We start from the raw sequence: 19197 nt of genomic DNA, 5'->3' as shown, positions 1-19197 counted from the left end.
ATCAGCAATTTCTCTTGTAATCGTTTCGGTTAGTATTGCCACATAATGATAACCTCTGCTCGGACGGTAAAAACGTCGGGATAGCACCTCCCGTGGAACATGTCATTCATTTCGCTTTCATTGAAAACGCATCACGCATATCGAACACTTTCTTGCGATACTTTAGAGAATAAAGGAAAAACGAGAGAAAAGAACACGCAACAAGTAGTGGATAATATACATTTATGGTATGTACTTGCACTTTCGTTGAAAACGCACCAACCGAAACGAAACTGCCTGTGTTTTAATCAGAATATCGTACACCAGTTCTCACCGGGGAACTGTGATTTTTAGTGGATAATACATGCAAAATACGTCTGATTACTCACCGCCAAAAGTGGGGCACATATCCAGCCGGGCATAAATCTCGACACTGACCGCAGGGTGCACCTTGAAGAACGACATTACCGTGCGAGTAACTGTTGTTGGATTGGCCGTCTTGACCGGGTGACAGCATTCTGTAACAAAGAAAAGGATTCACCTTATTTCATTTATTTCCATGTGCATATATGGTGTTACATATCAATTCAATTTATGTACTATCATGATGCAGTTTTGCTGATCGTGAATTTTTTACAGCATATCTTCTCACTTTACCGAAAATATAATTCTCGATGAAAAGTAATTCTTGTTGTTTTATTCGTCTCTATGCAAATCGGTGCATCTGTGTCGCGATCTCCAATCTAAAGTGTACCAAGCCCAACGTAAGAAGTTAATAACGTCCATTACCATAAATTAGAATAATTATCGTAAATTAACATTCTACCGTGACCAAACCCACCAGCGCATTATTATTAAATCAGACAGATGATTCCTTTAATACCACGATCTATGAAATTAACATATATCCCATAAATACGCGTGCGCGTACCTCCGCGTTATTCCATCGTAGACAACGCTGTTGAAAACCATCATGGGGAAACTTTTACGGGGTTATACCTCACCGATCATCAATCTTGGTCAAATTTAAGAATAGTCTCCTCCATCTTGTCTTGTCATACTCGTTTCCTGTAACCCTCTTTCGCGCGCGTTGTACGTACACACTTTTTTAAGTCTGACATCCCGCTAACGCGCCATTTTCTCCCGGATCCCGCAACAAGGTATGCCGCGAAAATAATTAATTAAAGGCGCCATCTAATAGGATTGAAACACGAGTGATTACGCCCTGCTCGAATTAATAATCGAAACCGGTAATTAACGAGTAACCGATGTCTCGTACGCTTCGATCCGCGCGTCGATTAACCGACACCAGATAATTACACCTTCTAGAAATTTTACATATACAGAATATAACGAAAATCTTTGTGTACCGCGCGAGAAGCACCGACTGTTTCATCATCCTGTCTCCCTTTTTTCTTACCCTCATATTCTTAAACGCCTGGTCGCCTCTTCTCCTTGTTGTTCCGTTTTTCTTCGTCGACGATATTATAAATATTTCCCCTTCAGAGATGCGATCAAAAATAATGGCGCAGCTGTGCGTGCGTGGAAACAAAACAAAACCACCGTGAAGGCAGAGTCGATAAGTTATCCCACCATTTAGCGTGATTGTCCATTACCTTTTCTTTTTTTTCCTTTCCTTTTCTTTTTTTCAGGCGTTTGGTCACAGCCGATAAAGTGAAATTGAAAATTGTAGGGGAAACGGGCCACGGGATTATGAAATTAACCGAAAACAAAATTTCTAGAGCAAAAGAAAGGTAAATCGACAGAGGGGGAGGATAGGGTTGATCATGTTTGAACGAGGGTAACGTCGAAGGTCGATCATAGCCGCATACGGTAGGTATATAAAAATTGGTACCGTCCGAGAAAAATAAAAGTATCAGGAATTTAACCACAGCGTTATTACACGACCCCCAACGTGCAATAAGGCTAACTGAACCACGCGGAGTTTTATGAAGGACCGTGACAGGAACTACAAGGTCGCTCATGGTCTTACTTACGACTGTCACGTGCCACTGTCTGTAAAATCATGAAGGACAGGAGAACTACATATTAAACCAAGCATACAGTACGTGATACTTCACTAACCGATACAATTGTACGTTTAACGTAACACGATACACGAACATCATGCCTGTCCTTTTATTTCAAATAGTTTCTTAGCTCTCTGTATATCGCAAGTAGTCGCTACGTACAATCTCGCGAATCATTTTCCTTATGGGTCTCTCGTGTATCTGACGCCACATCTGTGACATTTAAATGGCGCATCGTCAACGTTCTGATGGTGTCCAGAAGTAATTAGCGCTCTGGTGGCGTGCACAATAACCTTATTACGCTTTGTTGACCGACATTCCATCGCGCATCGACACGTCTCTATTTTTGTATATTCTGAATCATAATATAGCAAGATCGTAAAATTAATCAGAAAAGAAATTAAAGAATTAAAATCCTAGACAGGATCGTGTGCAGAAATTTTTAATGCAGGGTCAATATATTTTATACTAACTTATTTGTTATACAAATTTTCTCAATTTATTGAAATAAATAAATGTTTATATATGAAATACTAAGTCATAAGTTGTTCAATGTATATTGTATCTTAAAATAGAATGCAATATATGGTTTTGTAATAACTAATCCTGGAACTCAAGACGTCAATCAATGCCGTATTTCGATAGTTTACGACGTTGCTATATCTCGGCCCATATTGTATTTCCTGTCTGAATCTTATCGCGTAATCCAGAATGCGCACAGAATAGCACAGATTCCTTCTTGTGCGACTGTAGTTCACGCGATTTACCATCTCAAATGTGAAATACCATAGCTATAGAAACGTTAACAAATCAAATTTTGATGAAATAGTCACGCACATGCGTATCCGATCATCGTAACCGCGAGATTACCTATGTACATTTTTAATAAAGCTATATGCGGGGAAGTCGTATACGCAGTGTGTAATTTCGTTCGATGCACGTTTCAAGGTTTACCCGGAGAGCCCTTCGATAAAATTAAACCGACGTTATGGTTTTTAACAAACATATCCTATACACGGATATCCACGTGTCTGGTCTGTGTATACATTTTCTTACGAAAGACTACCATCGTTGTCTTGCTGCTCTCACGAACCGGAACCACTCTCAAATCCAATTTACGTCGTGCTCGCTTATTTCGTTCCTACAATTATGATCATCCTGTTGTATATAATATTACGTGCCATCCCGCGTAGTATCATCTCGAGATATTCATTCGCAATTTCCATCGACTGAATAAGCGATAATAATTAGCCTAAGTTGTTATAATTGGTACCCAGAGCTTGCCGAAATGAAAACATAGGAAAATAAGGAAAGTGGGCTACGGTATAGCGCACCAAGAATATACAGAACAAGTGCTTGCAGGCTGCTATAATTAGTTTCTTTTTGCGTCGTTAATGTTAAGCGTCGCTAGTGTGTAACGGCGACGATAGGGTGAACTCAGGTATGTTAATGGATACGATAGCAAGTGGTTGTCGTGTCTCTTCCCCTCGTTGTTGCTTTATAATTCGTGAAACGACCAATTAACATGCTCTGAAAGGAGTAGGTGGTCCCCGTGATCTTAAACGGCGTTACACTTTCCGCATGAAAACTTTTGACATCACCTAATAAAAGTATCGATAATTTTAATTGAATCTTTGGTAAAAATCGTAATCGAAATCGATGCGCCACTCCGTTGGTGAATTTTACGAGCTTACTTAACATTAACTCGATGTTGAAATATCAAGGGGGAATTCAGTTAGTTCCCGAAACGCAAAAAGGGGACAGACGAACGAGGACATAAATATTGGTTAACGAGGGGTTTTCGAAGAGTCGCGGAACGATCAAAGTGACTCAGTTTCGTGAAATTCATTCGACAAAGGAGTATGAGGATCAATTATCGTCAACATCGTCTTGTCAACGAACCAAACTTCTGTCATTATATTTTGGACGAAAGGACGAAATAAATCAAACAAAATAATTTAACCGTATACAACATCGTATGGATCCTTTACACACAGGAAACGCACGGAATTAACTGAAAGGAAGTTTTATGCGAATCTGCTCGGTCGTATGCGCGTCTGTTTCGCACGATCATCTTATTCATAGGTATGGAAATACAGAAGTAGCAAAACTCGTATGCAAGGGAGTACAGATGCAAGAAGACGACCTCGCCTCACTCGGCTGAACTGGAGTTCTTCCGCGATGAAAGACACATACACACAGAGTCACCGGTGCCCAGTCTGTATATTGGCTTGTGCACAGCGAGATCTTCGATCAAGAGCATGCGCACGTTCGTGCGCGAACGAACAGGCAACGCGACCGTATAACGTGCAACCACCGAGAATACGGAACGTATACACATATCTATATACACATACCTGTTGCTTTCTCTCTGCTGCAGCCAATATGCTGAAACTACGATGCTCGGGATAACTCGAACTACTCGATCCTGATGGGAATTCGCAGTCGTAATACGAATTCACTGTTCCTCCTATAGATGTTATTCGTACGCCGGTTTTGTTGCTCGTTTTCGAACAAAGAACGATCTTTTCTGCGTAACACCTAGCGACACACATGCGCGAACACGCGAACGCTAACCGATCTGTCTTCGAGAGCGTCACTCGCGAATCACCGGATACAAGGAGGATTCCTGACTTGCCGCATCGCCGGACTCCTCGCGTCGCGTAGTATCCCGCTTGTACGTTCTCGTCGTCGTTGAACTGGCACCACTTCACAGTTGCACCTGCACTTGCACTTGCACCGCACTGCGCGAGTAATAGCGCAATGTCGTGGCACAGTCGAATCGTGGGGCCCCGGCAGATCACGGGGTACCGTCGCGCCTTCCTATATCGTGTCGAGAGGACCGACGAAGGTGGCATCCTCGCGGCATCACCGTACACTGCACTCGAGTCAAGCCGAACGCTCGGCTCGCTCTCTTCCCTCTCGCTCTGTTCCACTCTTTCTACCTCTATCTTTCACTCTGTACCTTCCGCCGATACTCTCAGCCTTTTCTTTCGATATCGTTTTATTTTGTTTTTTGTCCCTCCCCCTTCTTTCTCTACTCTACTAGTATCACATCACTATCGAGTCTCTCGTGTTTCACAGAGGGTGGACATCATTACTTCGCGGACGTATTTGGTAACCGTTTCGCGGTTCAACGATCGAGAAGCCTGCGCATTGTAGCGTTAGCACCACCGCCGGAACTGTCATCTCAAGGTTACAGAGGTAAATGAAGATAAATAAAAACGCTTCGGTCCTAATTTATCTTTGGTGCTGATCGCATTCTTACATCGACCAAATGATTCGTATACATAGCTTTGTACTATTCCACCCCGGGAAACTTACATACAATGTCGTTTTCTTCGAGGCCGAGTGAATAAGAAGGAAAATATATACGTCACGAAGAGGACACTTTGCGGTCAATTCTCGAATGGTACACGACTCGCCTCAGTATGGTGCTTCAAGATATCCTCTCCACAGTTGTAAACTGGTAAAGGTACCTCGTATGTACGATGGCACGGCAACACGCAGTTGAGAGACTCGAATCGTACTGGCTGTTGAGATGAGGCCCTTTTCCCCCACTCGTGAGCCCCCTTCGACTGGTTGCTTCTCCGCTCGCGTTAGACCCCCACTTCCCACATGCCACCGGACATTCTCCTCTCATCCCTCCCCGCGGTCTACGACTTTGCTTCGCATCATTGTATCTTTTCCCTTCTTTTTCACCTCTTTCGATGCTCCCGTGTGCTACGTCCTTTCTTCCTCCGTGCATGAACTTAACCCGAAGCTCCTAATGTATGTACTCGATCGTCGTGTGTACGCCACCTCCTCCGCCACCTTGCCCCCTTCATAACCGTCCAGCACGTTTCTTTCCTCGCAGCAGCTTCTGATAGGTGTTCAACTGACATTGCAAGTGCAGCGTCACCGCCAGAGGCACAACTTCGTAGACAGCTGTGTCTTATTGTACATCCGTTCGTCCAGTGAATGGTTATCTAAGATCTCACCAGGCATTTTACTATTACGCCGCGTACGAGCGTGCCATGATTATTATAATGTATCCTTCGCAGTTTTCAAGTCGCGCTAACGAGACCGCGTTACCACCGTTTAAGATAATGCAACTATAAATTTATTTACCACTATTGGAGGAGTGAGAGATGATAATTGATCTTCTTGTTATCATCTCCATGAAAATTTTCGATTAGTTGAGGTTAGTTGAGAGATGAAACGAAGCTCTTCATGGTCTATTATTTCCTGTAAGTATCAAATGAATTTGTATTATAATTTGATTATTTGCCAATCTTGTTTTCCCAAACATAACACAAATCTAATTCAAACATATTCCAAACCTACAATATTTCAAATATATTCCAAAATTTGTATTTTAATTCTTAAAAGTACAATATACACAATTAAAAATATCTTCAGCGACAGTTATATGTATAAGTGAAATTATTTATCATTGACCTTGACCATTTCATAATTATATTTTTTCATTTTTATACCTTTTATGATTTTTAATATTGCATCAATATTTGCTTACATTTATCATATTAAAATATACACATTATAATGATTTCTAATGTATTTTAAATGTTACATAAAGTAGGGAATAACAGTAAGATAGTAGGTAGTGGATACAAATGTTAATCAAGTTAATTGAACTAGTAGTAGTGTTGTAAATTTAAGTCGTATTTATTATACATATACCATTATAATACATAATTTAGCAAACAATAGAAATTAATATTTTCAGGTTTATGTTAACAAGCCGTATTTAATAAAATTTAATTGATACCTATCTCCACTACCTGTCCACTTATTTTTGTCCCCGGCTGTACGTTTGCATTCAAGCTATGTACAGACAATACGAGGCAGATCCGCAAGGCTATCTCGGAGTGAGCCGACAACAATTGTCGTCTTTTTGGTGAAATCAAAGTTGCCTCGTAGCTTCTTCTATGTACATATAGATAGTGCAGAGCAATCTCGTGGATCTACCTCGCATTGCCTGTAGATAGTTTAAAATAAAAAAAGTATCTTCAATGGAAATAAAAATAGCTATGCACGCTACTGTAAGGGTATTTTCTGTGGTATTATCGCTAAAAGAAATAACTCAATATCCTGTAAGAACAACTAAAAGAATATTTAATTACAACCGACTCAATAACGGGACACATTTACACGTTGTTACCCGAGGTGAGAACAAGTGTTTGAGGCGCGTTTAATTTTAAATTAAATGCTGAAATAATCGGCAACATTCGGGCATGTACGGCCACGTTCGGCCAACCACGTGATGGTCATCAAGAAATATGGCGTGAAGTTGGCACGAAGATGGTTGTCGTGAGTTACGAAAGAGTAGACGATTCCTCGCGGGGAAGGCGCTTCCCAGTCGTCCGGAGAAGTGCCACATTCCTAATTTTTCTTTCAATCTAGCAACTGAGAAATAGTGCAATGGTATACGATATTAAATGGATCATACCGAAACTTCGAAATACGGGTAGCCTCTGGAACATCGCGAGTAGTATAACCTTTGTAGCAGTAGGAATTTTTTCTAAAATCATAATAGGTGAGTGACTATGCAAGCCGGTTTGTTAACTACAAGTTAGTACTATTTATTTCGGTATATCGATATATTAATTCATTAGCAATTGTCTTAATTTACATTTATATATCGATATAATTCTCGATGTATCACAAATTTGACCGTTTTATTATATTGACTCGTAGTATAAGTTGTGTGATCTACAGTTTATTCTTATAATTCATGTAAAAATATAAAAAATATTTAGATAAGTATATTTATTGATAAAAGGTTAAAAGCGTTTATAAAAAAATGCCCGAGATGTTTCAGCGTGATATTAAGAAACGTTATTGATTTATATAATAAGTGAATAATTAGATTCATTTTATTTAATCACTATGATAATCATAGAACCAGTATGAGAACTTTATCAAACATAGGTTGCGTGTATAATCTATTTTCGCAATTGTAGTAAAATTTTTAAAAACTATTTTTAATTTTCAATTGTTGAATAACAAATTTTATGTATAGTTTTTATACGTGACATATACTACAGTTACAGCTTCTTTATAGAATACACTAATACAATTTATTAATTTAAAAGATTGATAAATAAATTGTCATTTTATCAAATAATCGTTATCGGTCCACTTCCAACATAACATATCGTTAAATTTCGTAACACGATATTACAACAAAAACGATCGTGATGTAAATGTAAGAGAGTTTCACACTTGTTTGCCTTAGAGTTCACCTTCCACGTATATTTACAATTGAAATAAATTTTGCATCAATGATTGTAATTAAATTTAACGTTTAATTTAAAACTGTCTTCTTTAATTTTTTAATTTGGAACACATATTATAAATACAAGTATGTATATAAAAAGACTAATATTTATACATATACATGAATAGATTTGCAAGAAAATCATGCAAAAAAAAAACAGTATAAGAAAATACAGGTACAAAATCTTGTGTGTAACAGGTATTTTTAATTATCTTATACACACTTCATTGTTATAGAATTGGACACGCATGTTTAATTTTCATGAAGTCGCCAAAACATTACATTTAACTATTATTATTACTATTACACAGAAATGATAGCCATTGTTTAACCTTAAACATACTTACAAAATCTTTCTTTTTTCTATTGTTGTTTAATATGCCACTAACATTAGTTCTAAATAAATAGTACATTAATACTAAATTAATAACTCACATACATGTGATTACGCATGCATTTAATCAAAGATCGTATTCATTTAACTGTAATTGGATTTTAAGAACTACTTGGATTTTGGATTGTTGTATGTAGTTCCGGAAATGACGAAGTTGTATATAACGCGCCACTTTTATTTGTTTTGCGAAGATTTGGCGTTTCTAATTTCAGGGAGGGTCAGATACGCGTTACCGCCCGACAAAGGGCACAGGAAATCAGTCATTGGCTCTCGCTGGCCTTTCAGTGAGTACCACTGATTTACAACGAACTCGGCTGGATGTTGACTTAGCTACGTTACAATAAACTTCGGAAATTAAGCGGATTACTCAATTGGTTGGACGCGTAGCGCACCATATACGGTCATCCTCCCACCTCTCTCTCTCTTTCTCTCTCTCTCTCTCTCTCTCTCTCTCTTTCTCTGTTTAATCCTCCCCTTTCTTTTCCACTCCTCTGTTTTTATTCGTTTTACCAATTTATCTGAGTGTGATAGTCATAATTTTACATAGTAATTTTACATAGTCAGAGCTTCTCTTTCATTCATTATGACGCCCGTAATGCTTAAATTTATATGCTTCTCAAATGCTAAGTGATTCTTGTTAGGTAGTTGAAATGATTGCTTTTAAATGCTAAATGTGTATGGAATATCATTAGTATATAAAATTTAAACATAATAGTGCATGATTAATTTTTGAACATTGAGTTTTGTACAGAGGCCATCTGTCGGTGTGTTCAAGAACTATTACTATAATGTTAGATTCATTAACTCACAAAAACACCGAAAATATAAATTAAACTATATATATTTTCCATCTTCATTTTTCACAATACATATACAAATTTTTCACTTTCACGCTGTTATCGAAATATAAAACCAGAGATCGATTTAGTACATGATTATAACCTTGAATGACCTTGTGTAGAGGTAATTGAACTTCTTTGAAAAGTGACAGTTACCATACAAAAGAAAAGATATAAAATATTTTCGAAATATTAAAGTATCCTTGAGATAACCTTTCTCATTTTTTGCTGTGAACAATTTTTTTATCGCTCATTTTTAAATTTTCAAGGCAATCATATCAATTACTTCACAGGGACCACCTCATCCAATTTCATTGTGTAATCAGTTTACATAAGGATTGCAGTAGCGACATGGTTCTAAGGTTTCGATGAAAAGAATAATTATTTACGTGTCAGCGAAGCATGAGTAGCGGCTTTACTTAAAAGCTTTAGCACTAGCAATAATTCGCGAGCGAAAGATCACTGGTTCATTAAGCATACGCTTAAATAAAACCAATTCTATGCAAAATCCAGATGAAGTGTGTCTCCCAACTCCTATGTATATGGATGTAGTTGAAGATTAGGGAGGGGAAACGAGGAATATCACAAAATGGCTTTATTAAGAAAATTAAGTTTTAATATTTTAGTCCACTAAAAAAGGAACAACATTCAAGGAATTTACCTGCATTACTTACAAAATGAAGCTTAAATCTTACTTAAACCTCGTAAAAAATAATGATTAATAAGATATTAATTATTTTTATCCGTGTTTAGTTCCAATACAGAGTGGCTATTCCCTGTTCTTAAGCAGTACACCAAATTTTTAACATTATCTTATGAGCATATTTAAGTATAATCATTGTGATTAGACAGTTCTGTCTCTCAGTCTCAGTTTGCAAACAAAATGTGCTATAAAATGCAAAATCACGAAAAATGGACACTCCTCGTTTTTTCCCCTTACTCATCAGTTATACACGGGAAATATACAAATTCTAAGTTAAATACACCCCTATAATCTCTCCACCTGATATACAAATGAATTTATCAGAGCTTTTTCTTTTTCGTTTTTGCTGTTTAAGAATGGCTGAACAGAACGACGGTATACAACAAATACATCATCAATCGTGCGTTAAACAAAAGGCCGAAAAATGTGCCGCTCATTACGGTGTCGAATCATCACAGTTGTTTCGATGACCCTGGCATATGGGGTAAGTCTCTCGAATATGGTTCAACAATTGTATCCCTTTGCATCGTACCTACCGTTATCTGTGTTAAACATACAACAATATTTTATCGATATTATCGATATACGCGTTATATTTTCTATCTCCATGTTTGTTCTTTATTAGCAAATATTTTACTCGAAATATCGATTGACAAATCGTTATCGAGACAACCAAACAATAGTTGAATGACATGTATTTTTCCTTTTGTTATCTATTCAAAGTATACTTTACTGATGAAACAGTGAATAAAAATAAATGGATGATTTACTTTCTTACATTTTTCATGTGAATTAAATGACAGTTACTTTTTTTTTACAATAAAAGTATTTAAAGAAAAACATTATAGCGGAATATGCACATGCAACATTTTTCTAATAACCTTGAACAACCACTTCGATTTTACATAAATAATAGCATTCAAGCATTATGCACAGCGTATGAGTTCTAAATCGTTTTATTTATTCATACTATTGATAAAATAGATTTCCAGTTTGACTGAATAATTTAGATAACGATACGCTATATCTATGAAAAATTTCACATCTATATTTTATTTGTTTCTAGAGTGCGGATGTTTATGTATCTATAGAAAATTTAAGTGTAAAGTACACAGAATACAAATACTACAGTAAATCATAGAAAATGTTCAAATATTGATTATGATATTGGGTGGATCAGATGAGTCTTTGCTTAAGTTTTATTTTTTTTTTGTGGTATTCGAAAAAATATAAATTTGCATAAACATCTGCATTCTATCTATGTCCATTATATCAACAAGCTCCTCTGTTATTTTGTTAAACACCAATTATTTAGATCCACATACATACCACATATGCATGTATACCTCACACATTACGCGCATTCCCCTCTTCCTGAAACATATATAATCTTTTCTTCCTCAGAATGACCATCGATAAGCGATCGAATGAAAAAATTTAAGACAGAAAAATCTCTGAACTCATTTAGCGACCCTGGGCCTGAAGAGTCTGATGAATCGACGTAAGATGAGGTGGTCGCTCGCGGCCCACGACATTTGTTTCACAAAGACCTGGCATTCGTACTTCTTTATGTTGGGCAAATGCATTCCTGTGATCAGAGGTGGCGGCGTGTATCAAGAAGCTATAGATTTCTGCATCGAAAAATTGGCAGCCGGTGATTGGGTTCATGTCTTTCCCGAGGGAAAAGTAAACATGTTTAAAGACAACATGAGGTTTGCGATTATATTTTTCTACTCTTTATTCCATATTTAATTTTATTCTTTTTCATCGTCTTCTTTTTTCTTACTTAATTATCACAGAATGACAAAAATATGATTTTACAAAATTTAATGTTTCACTGACGTGTTATAGATTAAAGTGGGGTGTTGGAAGGTTAATATTGGAATCGCCAGTTACGCCACTGGTGATACCAATCTATCACCTTGGTATGGACGAAGTTCTTCCAAATGAACCGCCATACAGATTGAAAATTCGTAAAAAGGTTACCTTGAATTACGGTGAGCCAATAGATTTTACCGAGTTACTAGAACAATTGCGTGCATCGAAAGCAAGTGAAGTGGAAGCGAGGAAAGCGATTACGGATCGTATTCAGGAAGAACTAATAAAGTAATATTTTATATTTATGGTGGTAATAATAATCTTTATATCTTTAATAACTAATCTTCTTTCTTTTTCAGACTAAAAACAATTACAGAAGAGCTTCATAAAAGGTCATGATGTTTAAACGGGGGACATCCTTATTGTCACCCCGATTAGCTTTAATTTACCAAAAAAAAATAATACTTTAATTTTAACGTGACAATAGGTGATACCCATGCTCGAATTTTAACTAAGGATGTTCACTTGTGGGCGACATATTAGTAACATATATGCAATCATGTAATATAACGCATATATTGGGGCAGTAGTGATTTATTTTCTGTTCTTCTTTCTTTTTTTCTATTTTTGTGACAAAGAAAAAAGTGGAAAAAGAGAACATTATGCCATTTATACCTTTCGGGAGATTTTAATTTAAATACGAGTCGTGTTGACTTAAGAATGCCATATACGTATCGCGGTTACATCATCGCATGCATAACAATGTATATATGTACGTACGTACACGGTAGGAAGCAATTGTCGTAATATATTACGTAAAAACTCGCAGCCGCTGTTTATAGAAAAAACTTTAACATAATCGTAAATTACGAAAGCTTGTGAAACATAACATTGAAACTGTGTCACTGTACTACATGTTATCGGTTTTCCCTTCATACATCGACTTTTTTAATATCACTGAGCCTCATAATTTATGATACGATAACATAAGCGTGACACAATCTTTGTATGGTTCACCGAACTTATTTTGCATATATCAGAAAACTTTTGTATGATTCCACATAATTTGAATACAATAATATTGATAAAATAGAAAAAGAAAAATGATTTTGACGAAACAACAGAGGTTAAGATGGATTTGATTGAAACCCAACTTTTGTTGAACTTGTTGAACTTTAAAACGCTTGACACTTGAATACAAACAAAATGAAATTGCAATCCTTACGATCTGTCTTATATTTAGATAGCTATATGTACACACGTATATTTTTGATATTGTAGGAATTTACAGTATTTATATTAGACACTTCGAATGATAAAAATACTGCGGAGATATGCATATTTTGTATTTATTAAATTTTCACTGTAAGTAGTAAAATATCTTCAAGAGGAAAACTATTTTCTGCAATCTGTTATATTAAATGCAAGTATTATTCAAAATGTAGTGTGATAATTTTTTACGCCATTGTTTCGTTTTAATAAATTATTTTTCGCACTAGACTATATCGTTTAAGAAGAATTATGCAGAATATCGTGACAACTATTACACGATAGTTATTAAGTAAATATTCCTCGCAAACAAATGATAATTCGATTTACTAATATATTTATTAGTACGCCTGAAGATCTCCAAATTATATAACTTACATTATCTTCTTTAATAAATATAGTATCTGTTTCAATTTGTTTTCTATAATTATCGATAAAACGAATATTTATATTACTCTATAAAGAATAGTATTTATAATTCAACATATACATTTAAGATAATTCAACAAATTACATTTAAGATTGATATTACATATGAAAAATTGTGACTACCTATATTACATCGCTTCGTTATGATATTCACAGATAGATCTTGTACATATATACTTATTTTTCCGCAACATATAGAAATATATATTACGCCGACATTCACCATTACGACATTACTATTTGTTCAATGGAAAGATCGGGTCTTGGCACATTTTCTCTCTCCGTAGAAACAAAGGTGATTTCGATTCTACGAGCGATACAAGTAAAGCAACACACAATACTCACTTTTACAAGACGAATGGTATCTGTACATTAATTACGTTACACATATCATAAACTTGAAATAGACAGAACGGTATATAACACTAACGAGATAAAGTTTATGTGGTACATGTAGATACTATACTCTCGTCTTATCAATTATCGTTTTAATTTCCTTAGAGTCGAACAAGTAAGATATTAAATGTGATTCGATCGCGAGACTTAGATCGAAGCAAATGAACTTCATTTCTAGTTAAAATATAGATTATTTTATAAATAATATTAATAAGCTTTTCTTTAATAGTTCTAAATATGATTAAAGGGAAGATTAATTTCCATTTATAGATACAAATATAACATATAAAGAAACATTCTTTTTTTAAAGAATATTTGTTATTTTAATTAATCTTTTACAATTTCGAATTCATTTTTGGACGGTGTTTAAAAAACAAAAAGTAATAACAAATAATATTTAAATATTGCTCAATTCTAACAATAATTCATGCATAAAATACATGAATAGAATTATTTTATACATGATTATTTGTAAATATACGATTTACAACTATCTATTCTTATGAAATATATATATTAAGATTCTACAGAATTGAAATATATATATGTACGTATATAGATCTCACAAGTATCGCGATCGAAATAAAATTATAAATATCTTCGCAATTTGATGAAAAAAATAGCATCCTTTTGGTATAGATTACTGTCATACAATTTCTTCTTTATTTCTGAATCAGTATGATCACTCAGCACTATCTTCTTTCAATTATCTAACTGTATCACCTCAATGATATTCATTGGCAACTTTACGAAGACTAGTTTTATTGAAATTACAAATACTTCCTAGCAGAGCAGCTCGTTCATTGGTCAACTTTGAAACATTACTTGCATCAACAGGTGGTGGCATCGGAGGTGGTGGTACAGTACTCTTAGCAGGAACTCCATCACTTTGGGGCACATCTATAGAACCTTTAGTTAAATAAATTGTAACTTTATGTAAAGGTTACAACATTACTTGAATACATATCATTACACTACATTTCATTTTTATCAATTATACCATTAACATTCAAATATATGTACTACACCCAATACCAGTTATCAGAATCAAATACAACCTACAATGCATAAATTCAAAAAGGAAGTACATACATTTCATTCAAGATGTATTCAAGCGATAATTAAAGGGAAAAAATGCATGAATGTGAGCAATTAGTGTTTGTATGATCGTATGACCTACGTGAGAGAAATAAGCGTAGTATGCGCCATCAACTTTTGTGCCCAGCTAACGTAAAAATGAGGAAGATCGATTAATGTTAATTGTTAATGAATGTTATTGAAAAAAATGATCTGTAACTTACGCAGCGATGGGGGTGTTAAAGTTCCAACGCTGGTCGCTGTAGAAGTGCTTGTAGGACTATCCGAGCGCTCTGGACTCTTGCCGTTTACATGTTTCATCCCATTCGTACTTAACTGATTTGCAGAACGTTGTTCTTGGGCCAATTTCTGTTCTTTCTTCTAGAAAAACAAATACATGAATTTTTTTACTTTGGAGGAATAGTTTAATGTGGTATTTAGATATATTAAAATATTTACTAGTTTTTGTTTTCGCTTTTTCATCTCTTCTTCCGAGCTCATCATTTCCTGAACTTTGACAAGCCTCTTTTGATGTCTTGCTACTTTCTGCTCGTCTTTTAATCTTTGTTCTGCTTTGTTCACTGCTTGCTGCAAAGCCTCCTTCAAATGACTACTTAATTTGAAGTGTGGTCGTTCCATGGAGCCAACAGCTAATACAGCATGTCTTGCTGACTCGAAAAATGGATGTTCTAATAAATGCGATACCGTTGGTAAATCTTGTTTTAGTGCTTCTGGTGCGAGTATCACTTCCAGCAGACTTTTTAAGGTTGCTTCACAATAAGGTAACTCAGAACACGTTGCTTCTAACAGTGGTCGTCCAAATGCCATTTCATATAATACATGTCCAAATGAATAAACATCTACTTGAGTCTATTAAAAGAAAAGATACATAAATATTTATTATATTAATATATTTATATGACATTTTTCGAAGTGTAGGATATAATATACCGTAGCGTGAAGTTTACGCCTTTGCACAACATAAGGCCGATAAAATGCTGGTAAACCCAACAGACCATTTTCTAGATCCAGCAATTTCGCACATCTCTGAGTCAAAAGAATATTTCCTGTATGTAAATGTCCGTATGGTAGGCCCTTTTCGTGAAGAAACCCTAAAGCTTCCAAAATCTAGAACAGAAAAAATAAAATATATTTAGGTATAAAACTTATTCTTCCATGGTCTTGATATAAAGTATTCATTTTCTAACCTGGTAACCATACATAGCAATTTCAGGCACTGTTAACGATTTGGTTTGTTTTGGGTTTCCATATTTCTTTATAAACGGTTGTTTGGGTTTAGTTACACACAAAATGTCACGTAATGTACCCGTTGGATAAAAATTTCTTATCATTAACGCTCCATTTTCCGTTACATGTTGATAAACGATTGGTTCTATATAATTATGCTTCAATGTCCCTAAACTTTTGAAAACTCCTTGCATATCTTTATCTTGCAGGTGTTTGTCTGGACCAAATTCTACCCATGCAAGCAATAACTCTTGCTTGGGATTTTGACGATTTTTTACAGTATAATAATGCTTCCTCAACCGCCATCCCATATCAGGAATGGCCTTACAAACTTCGAAATTTGCATCACTGCGTAAAGCTAGTGACACCTGTTGCAGAGCTATTTCTGAATTTGGAAATTACTTATGAAATACACTATACACAATAAATTCATAATTTATAATACTATTGGACTTATTTTAATACTTAAATAAAATATTCCCTATATCTGTCTTTTATCTGTATATATGTACAACTTATTTTTAACTGTATTTATTATTATAATTAAATCATACCATGTAATGGTGCTGTGTAATTATCTGGATCTAAGAATTTTTTCATAGGGAGTGACGATGCCAATATAGGATTCATTAGTATATTGTTTAGGTAATTCTAAAAACAGATAAAAAAAAAATAATAATAAAAAGATTTAATAATAATAATTCTTTTATAACAAGACTAACCTGTAGGGCTACTTGACGTTGAGCTATGAAGTCTGGTTCCATATTACCAATAATTTTCTTTGGAGGAAGTGCCAGGTCAATGCCTGATATTGATAAAGTTGCATTAAGTTGTACGAAGTCATTGTAGCGTCTACTAACTCTCCAAGATTTCTCTGGAAGTGGACCTCTTTGTGTTCTAATCACATATTCCTAAATAAACATAACACTATAATGTAAGTGTGCAACTAATTTTGCAAGCTATTGTATATATGCGACCAATAAACAATAATTAAAAATGACAACAAGTTTGTACATTTAAGATTATAAGTCTCTTAAAATAAGTACACAACCATGGGGTCTAATTAATATTATGATAATCAATAATTCAAAAATATTTAGAAGAATGTGAAAAACTTACATTTAACCCTAAGATCAAATAATAATACAACTTTATTTACTCAAGACTGATCAATAGTATTTTAATTTCTAAAATTGCTTTTTATATATATGCCACAAAAATAATTTATCATAATATTTCAGATATGCTTTTTATATGTAATGAACACCAATATCTATATATATTATCGTACATCATAAAATATATCATTTTCCTCAACACATTATAAATAAAAAATATTTGTTTTATCACATTAATTTAATTTATAGAAAAATAAATACATCAAAAGAAATATTTGATGTTCAAAGCAAAAGAACCATCGAGAATGCCTACGTAACAAACAATAATGACCGTCGTTAATTTAGCGACACAAGATTGGAGTGAACAGGCCGATGTGTATAAACTTCACCTTTTATCGAGTAAATGTCAAAATATACGCATTAAGCGTGCGCCGTACCGTGTGTCCGTCGATTGTTCTTGCATTTTCAATGACGCTCGTCAACTTCTCTGTATCATCTAGTAGCACTTTATTTGTATATCGCTTCTCAAATAAAGCCATTGATCATTAGTCCGACAGAATGCAGAGCCCGTGCGGGGCAAACTGCGTGTGTCTATCGTATAGTTTCCGTGAGTCGCCATACATGACGCGATTTTGATTCATTTCCACATTGGCGAACGTATTTTCACAGTTATTGTAAATGGGTCATTGCTACCGAGAAAGACACCAGTAATTAATATTCCATTGACGATCGATCGCAGATCAAATTTAACTAGCTCCCTTCTTTTTCAGTGTTTAACACCCATAATCTTTCACCATTTTATTATGTACATTTTCACAGTGATACCACGCGATCAGACGACCACTATAATGGACTCAAAGTTTCTATATCCTCCGCTTATTCTAATTAAATTGCACGGAAAATATGTTAAGTTTATTTGAAAATAAACATATATTATGTTTAATTGATTACTAATGGCTATAAAATGTTACATTCCTTATAATAATGATAATTTATTGTATGTTACATATTATATGATATACAATAAAAAGAGAATATCCGATTGGTTCATTCAGAGTGCAATTTGTTCGCATAATAAACAATGATCGAACAAAATTATTTTTTATAATAGCATTACAAAAAAGATAATAAAGCCGCATAAAGAACAAATGATTATACTTTTTTAATAATATAAATTGCATGAATACGCAACTAGAGAAATGAAACTTAAATAGAAATTTGTTTCATCTACTAAATAATATAATAACTTTAGTTCGCATATTTTTATGTACTGTAGTACTATATACATTCTATAGATTTTTGCATTCCTAACACGTTGACTGCTACGATAGTACTCGGTGATCCATTTTAGATATCAATATCAATATCAATTGCATTTCTAGAATGATTAAAATAAGAAAGAATAAAAAATTATTTGTATACCACTGTATGTATTGTAGTATTTACATACCAATTCCTTAACTCCAAGTACATTTAACAGCACTTTCACATGATCATAAAAATGTAGTACTATGAAAGTGAAATTTAGGATCTGATAAAACTTCATTAAAAAATAATATGATATGATATGATATGGTATATGATAATATTATATGAATAATATGATAAAAAAAA

General features: G+C 34.6%; 3 protein-coding genes across 8 annotated transcripts in view; 1 reads left to right on the top strand and 2 right to left on the bottom strand.

Moving 5' to 3' along the window:
- The window catches only part of LOC138180311 (prickle planar cell polarity protein 3), a 115272-nt gene extending 109495 nt beyond the window's left edge, over positions 1-5777 (bottom strand). The window contains exons 1-2 of the mRNA XM_069114084.1: positions 4367-5777; positions 369-497 (exon numbers count right to left, since the gene is read on the bottom strand). Of these exons, the coding sequence (XP_068970185.1) occupies positions 369-496 (128 nt within the window). The 5' untranslated portion in view covers position 497; positions 4367-5777. The remainder of the gene's footprint in view (positions 1-368; positions 498-4366) is intronic.
- Positions 5778-7279: 1502 nt separating this feature from the next.
- Taz (tafazzin, phospholipid-lysophospholipid transacylase) lies at positions 7280-13169 on the top strand. Of its 2 annotated transcripts, XM_069112908.1 has the most exons (6): positions 7280-7548; positions 8899-8970; positions 10584-10712; positions 11697-11940; positions 12080-12334; positions 12406-13169. In XM_069112908.1, exons 1-6 carry the CDS (start codon positions 7434-7436, stop codon positions 12443-12445), a joined length of 855 nt encoding a protein of 284 aa, XP_068969009.1. In that variant the 5' UTR covers positions 7280-7433; the 3' UTR covers positions 12446-13169. The 2 variants fall into 2 exon arrangements, with proteins under 2 accessions (XP_068969009.1, XP_068969014.1); XM_069112913.1 differs by lacking the exon at positions 8899-8970 and having other exon boundaries at positions 7282-7548.
- On the bottom strand, positions 12686-18420 carry LOC138179697 (PX domain-containing protein kinase-like protein). 5 transcript variants are annotated; one of them, XM_069112782.1, is made up of 9 exons: positions 18021-18419; positions 17188-17376; positions 17020-17116; positions 16426-16850; positions 16169-16345; positions 15677-16087; positions 15442-15598; positions 15321-15365; positions 14904-15040 (listed from the first exon to the last, which is right to left on the bottom strand). In XM_069112782.1, exons 1-8 carry the CDS (start codon positions 18120-18122, stop codon positions 15349-15351), a joined length of 1575 nt encoding a protein of 524 aa, XP_068968883.1. In that variant the 5' UTR covers positions 18123-18419; the 3' UTR covers positions 14904-15040; positions 15321-15348. The 5 variants fall into 5 exon arrangements, with proteins under 5 accessions (XP_068968863.1, XP_068968873.1, XP_068968902.1 ...); XM_069112792.1 differs by having other exon boundaries at positions 14916-15049; XM_069112762.1 differs by lacking the exon at positions 15321-15365 and having other exon boundaries at positions 12686-15049; positions 18021-18420.
- Positions 18421-19197: the final 777 nt, after the last annotated feature.

The sequence above is a fragment of the Bombus flavifrons genome, chromosome 1 (genome assembly GCF_040668555.2).
Source record: "Bombus flavifrons isolate JBK064 chromosome 1, iyBomFlav1_principal, whole genome shotgun sequence".
Classification (NCBI taxonomy): domain Eukaryota; kingdom Metazoa; phylum Arthropoda; class Insecta; order Hymenoptera; family Apidae; genus Bombus; species Bombus flavifrons.
Note: the sequence above shows the minus strand (reverse complement) of the source record. Positions and strands in the feature narration are given on the sequence as shown.